Consider the following 13,266-nt stretch of genomic DNA (forward strand, 5'->3'; position numbering starts at 1 on the left):
ATTGAAGAATGAAAGTGTTTGTAGGTGTTTTTGGTCGTTGGTGTATGGATTAGATATAAAGGATATGTAATTTTGTTTTCATGTAAATAAGTCATGAATGATTACTCATATTTTTGTAATCTTATGAGATATTTCTTGCTAGTTGCCAAATGATGGTTCCCACATGTGTTAGGTGACTCACATGGGCTGCTAAGAGCTGATCATTGGAGTGTATATACCAATAGTACATACATCTAAAAGCTGTGTATTGTACGAGTACGAATACGGGTGCATACGAGTAGAATTGTTGATGAAACTGAACGAGAATGTAATTGTAAGCATTTTTGTTAAGTAGAAGTATTTTGATAAGTGTATTGAAGTCTTTCAAAAGTGTATAAATACATATTAAAACACTACATGTATATACATTTTAACTGAGTCGTTAAGTCATCGTTAGTCGTTACATGTAAGTGTTGTTTTGAAACCTTTAGGTTAACGATCTTGTTAAATGTTGTTAACCCAATGTTTATAATATCAAAAGAGATTTTAAATTATTATATTATCATGATATTATGATGTACGAATATCTCTTAATATGATATATATACATTAAATGTCGTTACAACGATAAACGTTACATATATGTCTCGTTTCAAAATCATTAAGTTAGTAGTCTTGTTTTTACATATGTAGTTCATTGTTAATATAATTAATGATATGTTTACTTATCATAATATCATGTTAACTATACATATAACCATATATATGTCATCATATAGTTTTTTTACAAGTTTTAACGTTCGTGAATCACCGGTCAACTTGGGTGGTCAATTGTCTATATGAAACCTATTTCAATTAATCAAGTCTTAACAAGTTTGATTGCTTAACATGTTGGAAACATTTAATCATGTAAATATCAATCTCAATTAATATATATAAACATGGAAAAGTTCGGGTCACTACAATCATAGTTTTTAATTAACTAACCCAAAACAGCCGCAGTGTTACTACGACGGCGTAAATCCGGTTTTACGGTGTTTTTCGTGTTTCCAGGTTTTAAATCATTAAGTTAGCATATCATATAGATATAGAACATGTGTTTAGTTGATTTTAAAAGTCAAGTTAGAAGGATTAACTTTTATTTGCGAACAAGTTTAGAATTAACTAAACTATGTTCTAGTGATTACAAGTTTAAACCTTCGAATAAGATAGCTTTATATGTATGAATCGAATGATGTTATGAACATCATTACTACCTCAAGTTCCTTGTATAAACCTACTTAAAATGAGAAAAATAGATCTAGCTTCAAAGGATCCTTGGATGGCTTGAAAGTTCTTGAAGCAGAATCATGACACGAAAACAATTTCAAGTAAGATTTTCACTCGAAATAAGATTGTTATAGTTATAGAAATTGAATTAAAGTTTGAATATGATTATTACCTTGTATTAGAAAGATAACCTACTGTAAGTAACAAAGGTTTCTTGATCTTGGATGATTACTTGGAATGGATTTAGAAAACTTGGAAGTAAACTTGCAATCTTGGAAGTATTCTTGATTTTATGAAACTAGAACTTTTGGAATTTATGAAGAACACTTAGAACTTGAAGATAGAACTTGAGAGAGATCAATTAGATGAAGAAAATTGAAGAATGAAAGTGTTTGTAGGTGTTTTTGGTCGTTGGTGTATGGATTAGATATAAAGGATATGTAATTTTGTTTTCATGTAAATAAGTCATGAATGATTACTCATATTTTTGAAATTTTATGAGATATTTCATGCTAGTTGCCAAATGATGGTTCCCACATGTGTTAGGTGACTCACATGGGCTGCTAAGAACTGATCATTGGAGTGTATATACCAATAGTACATACATCTAAAAGCTGTGTATTGTACGAGTACAAATACGGGTGCATACGAGTAGAATTGTTGATGAAACTGAACGAGGATGTAATTGTAAGCATTTTTGTTAAGTAGAAGTATTTTGATAAGTGTCTTGAAGTCTTTCAAAAGTGTATGAATACATATTAAAACACTACATGTATATACATTTTAACTGAGTCGTTAAGTCATCGTTAGTCATTACATGTAAATGTTGTTTTGAAACCTTTAGGTTAACGATCTTGTTGAATGTTGTTAACCCATTGTTTATTATAACAAATGAGATGTTAAATTTTTATATTATCATGATATTATGATATATAATATATCTTAGTATGATATATATACAGTTAAATGTCGTTACAACGATAATCGTTACATATATGTCTCGTTTCGAAATCATTAAGTTAGTAGTCTTATTTTTACATATGTATTTCATTGTTAATACACTTAATAATATATTTACTTATCATTTAACATAATTAACCAAGTGTATCAATATCTTAATATGATTCATATGTACCTAGTAAGACGTTGTTATAACGATAATCGTTATATATATCGTTTTCGAGTTTCTTAAATTAATAGTCTCATTTTTATGTATATAACTCATTGTTAAAATACCTAATGAGATACATACTTATAATAAAATCATGTTAACCATATATATAACCATATATATGTCATCGTATAGTTTTTACAAGTTTTAATGTTCGTGAATCACCGGTCAACTTGGGTGGTCAATTGTCTATATGAAACCTATTTCAATTAATCAAGTCTTAACAAGTTTGATTGCTTAACATGTTGGAAACACTTAATCATGTAAATAACAATTTCATTTAATATATATATAAACATGGAAAAGTTCGGGTCACTATAGTTACTTCCCCATTGATCCTGCCCCTATATATATATATATATATAATAATGAATTACTTGTACATTTTAATACTTATGTATTCTATAAATTTCTTCCAAAATTAAAAAACAAGCCATAATATTCAAATTCTGTGATGAAACCGATCTTTTTTTTTTTTTGGAAGGCAATCAAACATTTTATTAGAAAGAAACAGGAGGTACAAAGCAAGCATAGAATTTATGCTTATGAATGAAATTACAATACATTATGGATCATGGCCAAATGAATTCGGCCAAGACATCACGAATTTAGACTACATCGAATACAAGACAGGAAGAGTTGACTAATGCAGCCACCTCAACCATTATCAACGAACATTCGAGGATTTACAAGCCATTGATTCCAATCGAGAGAAATCTTCTTCGAGCGATTAACTATCCACATGAAACTTTTCACCTGGATTTTGTTTACCACCATCGGGATAGTCCATTTTGCTTTGCCAAAAACCGTTTGATTTCGATTATACCAAATTGTATACCCGCACACTCACTCGACCGCCTGCCAGAGTTTGCAATAATTATTCGAACCAAGTTTTCCTTGGAACATTTCAGCTAAATTGGAGGGTGGAGCATTATTCGTGCCCCACCATCGATAAATACGAAACCGAATATAAACTCCTGACTACAGTTGCATGAGAAATTTTAAGGATAAAATTTATTTTATTAGATATTCTAAATGTTGATAATACTATCCACATTGATTTATGTTGTGATAATAGTTCTACTATTCACATAACATCAAATTTGATATTTACTATATTTACTATAATGATACGCTCTATTGAATATATTTAATAAAGGTTTAAAATTAAGTTTGATTATGGTTCCCCATTTACCGTGTAGACATGTGGACTTAGCCGAAAGACGAAATCGACATAAACAAGCATGAAGATTATATCTCGACAAGCATATTGATTATGTCTCGACAAGCAGAAGAAAAGGACGGATAGGAATCAACAAATGAAGGTCATTTTATATTCATAAAGGCATTATGTTGTCCGGATATCTTTGCTCGAGTACCGGATAGAAACACTTAGGATTTATAGGCAGTGTTACACGCCAGTCCATTAGTCTGGGCATTCTAAATGTTTTCCGGTGGTTGGTAATGTAAGCCCAAAAATATATGGCATTGTGCACACGAGTGGAGCTTGTGTACCACGTAAGCCATTTATTTCAGAAAGTTTGTTACGCATACAACTCGTACGTGTGTCACGTCAGCCATTCTCATATAACAAACTTTCTCACCTATAAATATAACCCTTAGGTCATTCATTTGGGCATCTTAGACACCTTAAACTTTGCAGAAATTCAACCTCATATTCAAGTTCATTTCTGAATGCCTAAATAGGAATTCATCACTTAGAAATTAATTACTCGATCCGTTGAGTAGATTAATCATTCGATTTTTTACACCTTCGCGAATCCAGATTTTGTTCTAATTTGCATGATTGGAGAGTGCAAGTCGTGTTGTCGCACATGGCACAATTTCTGTAAGGGCCCAAAAAAATATTCTAAAATTACATACATATGCCCATTTTACATACACAAGTTCCTTTGTTAATTAATAAGTTAAAAAAATTATTTAAAAAATGCTTAATCAATGTCATGTGCTCGTTATTTTGATTGATCACAATACTTATGAATTTATTAGTATTATTGAACTTATTATTATATATGAAAATATTTCGTATATAAGGGTTCACTTTTGTTTATTACACATGACCAATAAATTTAATGGGACGACCCTGCCTCTCATGATGATCCTCAAATTTCAATTACCGAAATTTCAAATTCTCAAACTAAACGTTACTTAAAAAGAAATAAGGGGTTACACATAAAAAACAAGTAAGACCAGTACGTTGTATTTAAATTTGTCCATGGAATTTAATATTTATTTTTTCTGTTACTGTATTATATTTGTTGTGATCTGACACTGGGCATGATTTAAGTTGATTTGACCTGAGGCTGAGGTTGGGGCTGAGTAAGGTGTCAATGCCAGTCAACATTGCAGGTATGTGGTGAGATAAAGGTTTTAGGGACCCGTCAGTGTATGGAGGAGGAGTAATAAATCCCAAAGAAACTGCCAATCAGTACCATAATTTATTTACTGGAATTCAATACCATAAATTAGTTACCGGAATTCAAATATTGAAACTTCTGCGTATGATGAGTAAAAAAACTAGTAACAATTACAGTAGTACTATAAAACAGATTGCTTTTCTTTGTAATTTTTGTTATTCTGACTTGTACCCAAAAAAATGTCCATATGATGTAAAGCCAAGTAATGACAAACAACGTGTAATTATTTCTCCTCACTACAAAAGTAGGAGTGTTTCTGGTTTGCATGTGATATTATGCAGGTTTTTAACAGTCCCCACAATATATAGATTCCAACATGCACACTCTCACCTGCTCAGACTAATTTCGTGTATTTGTTTGTGATATTTTTTTTTTTTTGACAATAAAAGGGAGGTAATCACTTCATATCTTCTTCTTAACCTAGTAGATCAGGAGATCAGGAAAACCATAATAAAACTTGCATCTTACCATATGTACATATATAACATTGATTTGGACTCTTGCTAGCTGCTCATGTCACTACCACAAAACAACCATTTCGGAACAACTTTACCTTATTTTTCCGGACGGTTGGTCGTCCCCAAATGTTTTTACGGACAACCTATCGTCCCCCAGATGTCGTCCGGAAAGCTTCGTCCCAGAATGTTTTTCCGGACGAGTTTTGGTTTTTTCTGGACGATCGTGGGGCCCACTTTGACTTTCTCGTCCCCAAAGCTTTTCCAGACGACCTATCATTCCGAAAAACAAGGCGCGAAAAAACTTTTATTTTTGGAGCCAAAAATAAAAGTTACAAAAAGAAAAATTAAAATAATATTTTTTCCTTACTACGACCTGTCGTCCAGGAAAAAAACACGCGAAAAAGGTTCTAACTTGGAGCCAAATGTTTTCGAGAAAATAAAAATTAAATTAGTAATCTTTCCGGGACAACATGTGTCGTCCGGAAATGTTCGGTCAACATTTCAGAAAAAGCTTGATAGAAAAACAGTTTTTTTGTCGTATAGCGACCTTTCCGAGACCACATTTGTCGTCCGGAAATGTGTCATGCCCACGTGTCGTTTTTCTAGTAGTGTGTTTCATGTCACGTGATAACATGTAAATCACAAAGGAAAATATAACCCAAATCATTTAAGATACTAACATAGTACATAACTAAATAATAGTGGAAGCTTTCTTCTTGGTCTATTTATTGTTGTATTTTGATTATATATCAATTCGTATAGTTACTACAGCCAGATACATATATGTAAATCAAGTTAAGCTTGATTATATGTTTTGAGTCTGTATATGAAATTTAAATATAAATTACTTTAAAAATCCTAACACAAAAGGATTATGTGTTGTTGTACATGTGTTATACGGATTCATATAGAGGTCAGAAATATATATAGGTAGCAAACAATGACTTAGCTGTTATACAGTGTTGCTTGTGTAGTATACTGCACACCTCTCAGGCCTCAACAACACAACAAATATAGACAGTCCACTGCAGTGGCCTCATTTGAGGTCTTTCTGTTTGTATATGTACATACAATTAATATATATGGTGTATGTATATATGTGCAGTATATATCCAAGAGAGAGATTGAAAGAGACCCTTCATTGTATTCATTCCCTAGCCTATAAGCATAGAACCCCATCTCTCCAACAACAAAAAGAGTTGGTTTTAAACAAGAGTAGTGAGTTAGTTTTTTGAAAAGACAAATTAAGATGATGATGGGTAGCAGCAGCAGCAGTAGTAGTAGTAATCTAAATCCAAATGTTGTATTCACAGCAGCACAATGGGAAGAACTGGAACAACAAGCTTTAATTTACAAATATATGGTTTCAGGTGTTCCAGTCCCTACTGATCTCCTTTTATCTGTCAGAAGAAGTTTATACACTTCCACTTTTGCTTCTTCCTCTTCTTCATCACTGTCTCATCACCCCACCTGTAAGTCCTTTTTATGTTAACTGAATGATTAAAGTACTGTTACTTGTTGCAGTAGCTAGGATTTAATTGGGAGAAAAGTTTTCAGATAATTAGTCTTGATCACAAAAGTCAAAAACTTTACTTTTGTGATAGTTGAAGGTTATGAATAATTTAAGTGTTAATTTATTTTTGCATGCAGTAGGAATGTGGGAAGGTAGTTTTCAGTACAATCAGTTGTATGGGTATGGAAGAAAAATAGACTTGGAACCAGGTAGGTGTAGAAGAACAGATGGAAAGAAATGGAGGTGTTCTAAAGAAGCTTATCCTGATTCTAAATATTGTGAAAAACACATGCACCGTGGTCGAAATCGTTCAAGAAAGCCTGTGGAATTATCTTCATCATCATCAATATCCACTACTACCACTACTATTACTACTACTGCAACAAATGTCAATGTTTCTTTAACACCCTCAGTTACAATTTCCAAATCACTTGTTGATACCTACCCTCAACTCTCTACTAGTCACGCCAGTTTTATGGATTACAGGTTCTTCTTTCCCTCTTTTTTCTTTTTGTTTACTGTAAACTTTAGTTTAGAAGTTATAATATGAATGTAATTAGCACTTGGTACGGACAGTTGATCGACATGTTTAATGTAATGTGTGAATAAAAATAGGTACTTGCAAGGGATGAAGGATTTAGGGGATGATGAGAGGTCAGCTTATAATAGTTGCGTTCAACAAAATAATCATAAAAACTACTCTCAAATCAACTTTCAAAACCTTAAAGAGCAGCAGCAAAACAAAGAGGAAGAAACACAATTAAGGCAGCATTGCTTTGTTATGGGTACTGATTTTATCAAGTCATCAGAAGAAGCCAACAAACTAAATGAAACCACAAGTAAACAACCATTTCACCACTTCTTTGCAACACCCAAAACCACAACTAACACTAACCATGAGCCTCCTAATTGGGTTGATGTTGTTGACCAACAGCACCATATAATTAACCCACCAAAATCCCCTTTGTCCACCCAAGATCTATTTGAATCCAAACCAAGACCTTTTTGGTAAAGTAGTACGGAGTAGTTACTATTGGAGCTAGCTAGTACGTAGTAATTAATTTGTAGGTCATGTTTTTCAAGAATGTTCGTTTTATTATTGTTACAGAACACATAACATGGCTTTTAGTTTAGAATTAATGGTAGGGCAACAAGCAGAAAAAATTAGCTAGATGGATGTTGGGAGCCTGGGGGTAAAAATGTCTGGAATTCACTTGTCATTATCATAGTATTGTAACATGCCATGCCCCCACAAATTTCACTTTTCACATGTTTGAATGATCTAAATCTGAATGGTATATTATCCATATAATACTGTTACTATGCAATATCATCCTACGTACTACTCTTTCTGTTTAGGTATCTATGTTACTATCTACATTACAGACACAAATTAAGGTATAGTAGCTAGTGGCTCTATGAATTGATCAATAATTTATGCAGTCTAATTTGAACATGATCAAATTCATTTAAGGAGTATATATATGCCAATTCAATCAGTTTTAAAGTGGACTGTTGTGTTGTACGTAGTACAGTAGTATTTAAAATGCATTGAATAGTGTTGTCAGGCAGGTGGATGTATATAGTTGAAAAGTACATTCAATGATCAATAGAGTGGACACTCAGCTCAGATAAGAAGTGTCTCCCTAGTCCCTAGCTAGCTAATGCCTATTCCCCACAAACGTTTCTTATCTTCATGTATATCATTCATTCCCAATTCACAATATATATTATTACTAACTTCCATATTTCCCCATTTATAGTTCTAAATTCCTAGCTTTAATCCCTTACAGGTAGGTTCTAAATTCCTAGCTTTATTTTCTTCCAGCTGCCTTTCACCATTTCGTGAATTGCTGCTTTCTTTTATTTTAAATCGTATTTTGCTATTAAAAAAAAAAAAAAAAAAAAAAAAAGGTAGGTATTATTTTAATTATGATAGTGATAGTGATTTATACGCCATCAATAAATTTTAATCTTGATCTGTGTCAACGATACTTTTAGGCCTCAAAGTTAATGACCAATAACAGTCATGAATGGTTTAAGATCACATGGCTAAGCATTTAGTACAAAAAATGCATCATGTATGTGAACAAACCAATCAAAGAACAAAACATATATGTGTGTATATATATCCCATCATAAGATATCAAAAACCAAGTGACTGATTCAAAACATTTTTGGTGGTAGTAATTGTGAATGGCTAGTAAGACCACGAATAATGGTGGCGTTGACGTGGAGTAGAGACGGGGTACTTTTTGGGTTATACCGCTGACATGACAATGATATGGGGGTTGTTTTGAATGGGAAAGGTTGTTACGAGGGTTATAGAAAGTTTGTGGGTGATGTGTTAAATTTGATTGATATTTGATAGGTATATAATAAAAAGTGGGAGAGAGAAATAACCCTCAACCAATCATCACTTACCACCTCACCTTCTTTTCCCCTCCCTTTTGCGTTTCACATTGACAAACGTCTTCCATGATTTTGCCCAGACACGCCCCATTACTGGCGGTTTGTGGGGCGTTTGTCTTGACATGTAGGGGTGAAAATGGAGACAAATGTTGCATTATCCATGGTAATGGTAGGTGTTGGTGGGGCAAATGGTAATGGTGGTGGGGCCGGTTGGTGATTGCTGGAAATCTATAGTTGTGAAAAAACTAAAAAGGAAAAAAAATAAGAAGAAAGCGAATGGAGCCGACATGGATTCCATGGTTTATACATAGGATAGAAAGTAGAAAAAGATACAGTAATTTGGAAGAAACTGATCGAGGTGGTTATGGTAACAGTGGAAGATTGAACCACAACAGAAATGGGTCCAACTACCTTCATTTTTCATTCAATGAGCATGCATACAACCACACAGACAAACATGGCCAGTAAATCAATCACTTTTTAGTTTTTATATTTAAGCAGACAGACAGATGGTGTTTTTAACAACATTTACTTGATCCACTTATCCAGGTTAATACAGCTAATAAGTTCTTTATTAGCAATACTAAGAACAAGGACCTAATAGTTACATATATGATCATTCGGTAATTACTAATCTGTCTTGCTGGTGCACAAGCTACCAAATTCAGTTTAGCATGAGGTGAACTAATGACAATTTATACAATCTGTAGCTTTCAACATGTTAAATGAACTCAGACGATTTTGACAAATTAAAAAACAGAATATACAAATAAAGCTCAACTTTCACCATGTTGACAGACAACATAGCTTGCACGGATAGAAATCAGTGAAATCTAAAGCGGAGCATGAGCACAAGTTTTGATACATTAATACCTATAAGATAGGTGAAAATACATCATGAAATTTATTAGAATAATTCTTCATTATAAATTCACCATACAAGATGAACTCTATTCGGAAGAAATAACTATAACTATCTAAGTCAAAGCATCCTGTTTAGTGAGTATTTGCCGAATTCAAATTGTTGCTACATTTTCAAAGCATGAAAAAGAAAAGATTAGCCAAATTTACCAAATGTAGTTCCTGTTTAATGAGTATTTGCTGCTGTACAAGGTTTTCTAAATGGTCGAAGTTAGCCCCAGGCCATAGAGCATGCATAGTTAACCACCAATTTGCCATCGATTCCAAAATTCTGTAGTAACAAAGCAAGAGATAATAAATAAAAGAACCAGAGATCATCAGATGCAAAATCTTATTTCTATCTTAATAAGATTTCAGAAATCGTCAGCTAGCCACTACAAAAACCATTTCTTGATTAAAGTCGTTGTATATTATTTACAATAACAGATCCTGGTAACAAATGTATCTGACGAATTCTAACATGGTAGAAATCATTCAACGTTATTTGTGCATACTGGAGGACATATTAGAAGAGGAATATAAAGCGACATTAATATAACCATTTAAATGCATATAACTTACATCATACAGGTCATTCACTAGTTGATCCGGACTAGGAGAGAAGGCACTATTCAAATAAACGAACTGGAAAAAAGATAAAAACGAAAACAATTAATCATGTTCTCATTAATATTCACCCTCAGACCATACAAACACCTACTTACCAGAGTGTCCCTATGCAATTGGCGGCGAAGGAATTCAATCACCTTAGAAAAATTATCCGTTCCAGCAATCTGAAAATACCTTTAATTAGATCATTCACCTAACTAGCAATAGCATCGCCATCACCATTGTTTAAACTAACTTATAATCGATAAGTATGATAGATAGCATAACAGGTTAACAACTCAGGCCCAATTTCATAATGTTATATTGTTAAACATAGCAGTTTGATGCAAAGTTTTGAAAATCCTAATACTTAATCTCCAAACAGAAGTTAAGGCTTTCAATAATGAGATCCATAATTAGTCAACAGATGCGATTAATTAGGTTAAAATGAGTGAGAGAGTACCTTGAATTTAGCTTGTTTGAGAATGGGAGCATCGCCGGTAGCTCTCAGGTGAACAACAACTGCAATTTAAAGTCAATACGCATGATATATAAGATCACAAAAACCCTAATTAAGTTGTAAATGAAGAATAGCGTAATGAATTGAGATCGGAAGTATAAACAGAAAAGGATGTAAGCAGTTACTGTTTGAAATTTATCGAGGTTGATGAAAGATGAACTGACCTTTACGCGAAGCAGTGGGAGTCTCGGAAGCCATTGAAACGGTTTGTTGTTGGACAGACGAAGGCGAAACGTAAGAAGTTAGGTGGTTTATTGGGGAAATTGCTTTGGGCTCGTTACACCACCTTTATATCGTTTGGGCCTCAGACGTAAATCTTTTTCTTTTTTTTTTCAAAGAAAAAAATTTTTATTAACAAACCGAGCAAAACCTACGCAAACTAAATCCCAACCGAGGGAAAAAACTAACTAAAACAACGGCCAAAGCAACAGGAGAACCAACCAAAACAATGTCAGAAAACAGTTGTAATTTGATAATCTATATTTGTTTCTTGAATCGTGAATCACTAATCTAAATTAGATTTTTCGAGTCTAAAAGCATTGGATTGCATGAAATATCAATTAGGATTAGACGAGAAATCAGTTTGATTGTAAATAATAATAATTCAAATCAGAGTATTAGTGAGAATGTAAATGCATATGTATATTTCAGATGAAAGCAATATCTGTTTTTTTTTTCTCGAGAAAACAATATATTTCTGTTGAAAACGAAAGGACACAACCCTTGAAAAACTGTTGACGAAAAGTCACAACTTCTGACAGTAAAGTTCATTTGGATGTAAAAAGTTTAAACGTAACAAAGCTTGTAGGCGCTTTTTAAAACAATCACATTTTTTGTCGTGTGACTTGTAATATATTCATCCTTGTAGTACAACAAAGCTTTCAAACTACTACTCGATGTCATTTATGAAAAAAGCTATATATAATTGACTAGTGCAAAAATACCTAGATACGGAGTAATTTATTAAAACATGTTTATCAAGGAGGAAAAAAATTGATAGTTTCTTTTTTGCAATCCAAACTATGAATCAAATAATAGCTAATTTTAAAACATGTTTATGATAGCTATTGAATTATTTTAGAGAATCAAGGATTCAAGGGTATGTTTGACACAGATTTTTTTGAGCTTTTAGTTTATGACTTTTATGAAAAAGATCTTTAGTTTTTGACTTTTATGAAAAAAAATCCATATATAATAAAATAGTTCGCTTGGTTAAAAAACCTTAAAATTTTTAGACGAATGAAAAACTAAAAGTCAATAGAAATAGCGCTTGAGAAAAGAAAACTTGTATGTTTTTATCATTTTACTATTCTTTAACAATTACAACTACTCTACCGAACCTCTAAATATATATAAAAACCTAACAACTACCAACGGCCAGCTACATACTACCATCTACGAGTTAGTTTTGCGAAACATATATACTCTAAACATTAAATCTCTAATAAATGTATCTTTAGTTACTTTAGGATATGTACTAAATTGTTAGAAATTGGGTATGAATTGACTGTCGGATTCGTTCTTGAATCGTGTGTTCACTTTCTCTATATAGTATTTCGACCCTACGATTACCTCGGTTGCACGAAATCTTTACAGGGACAAGACAAGAACGCAATCAGTGTTTTTGGCAATGAAATCACTGATCAAATTGTTAGAGAGTATGTGTGTTTTCTGTTAGTTAAAATGAAAGCAAAGTCCTCTATATATAAGAGGTGAAAATGTGCTTCGAAAGTATGTAACCCTTCAATGTAAATATGCAACCTTTCAACTAAAAGATGCAACTCTTCGTTTACACCTTTTAGAAAATGACATCACTCTTTATGAAATGATGTAACCATTCATGGTTACCTTTCATCAAAAGATGTAATTTCCAATACCTTATTGAATTAACTCGAACGAGCGTGCACTCCACACTCTCCAAACTCGTCATTGAGCTTAATTCGATAAGCCTTTGCTTTCTAGTAAATTACAATTAACTAAAATGATTGTTTATAACA

General features: G+C 32.6%; 1 protein-coding gene across 3 annotated transcripts; it reads right to left on the reverse strand.

Moving 5' to 3' along the window:
• Positions 1-6,677: 6,677 nt before the first annotated feature.
• LOC139892737 (ubiquitin-like protein ATG12) lies at positions 6,678-11,514 on the reverse strand. Of its 3 annotated transcripts, none has more exons than XR_011774218.1 (6): positions 11,434-11,514; positions 11,213-11,271; positions 10,866-10,934; positions 10,723-10,785; positions 10,312-10,432; positions 6,678-6,785 (listed from the first exon to the last, which is right to left on the reverse strand). XR_011774218.1 is itself a non-coding variant. In XM_071875855.1 (5 exons), exons 1-5 carry the CDS (start codon positions 11,465-11,467, stop codon positions 10,373-10,375), a joined length of 285 nt encoding a protein of 94 aa, XP_071731956.1. In that variant the 5' UTR covers positions 11,468-11,514; the 3' UTR covers positions 10,165-10,372. The 3 variants fall into 3 exon arrangements, 1 of the variants encoding a protein (XP_071731956.1); XR_011774219.1 differs by lacking the exon at positions 6,678-6,785 and adding an exon at positions 10,052-10,113; XM_071875855.1 differs by lacking the exon at positions 6,678-6,785 and having other exon boundaries at positions 10,165-10,432.
• Positions 11,515-13,266: the final 1,752 nt, after the last annotated feature.

The sequence above is a fragment of the Rutidosis leptorrhynchoides genome, chromosome 2 (assembly GCF_046630445.1).
Source record: "Rutidosis leptorrhynchoides isolate AG116_Rl617_1_P2 chromosome 2, CSIRO_AGI_Rlap_v1, whole genome shotgun sequence".
NCBI classification, from domain to species: domain Eukaryota; kingdom Viridiplantae; phylum Streptophyta; class Magnoliopsida; order Asterales; family Asteraceae; genus Rutidosis; species Rutidosis leptorrhynchoides.

Coding starts and splice junctions, on each gene's coding strand:
- LOC139892737 (XM_071875855.1), bottom strand. CDS start 11,467: ATGGCTTCCGAGACTCCCACTGCTTCGCGTAAAG. Junction 10,935..11,212: donor TCAAACAAGCTAAATTCAAG/GTACTCTCTCAC, acceptor AGGTATTTTCAG/ATTGCTGGAACGGATAATTT. Junction 10,786..10,865: donor AATTGCATAGGGACACTCTG/GTAAGTAGGTGT, acceptor TCTTTTTTCCAG/TTCGTTTATTTGAATAGTGC.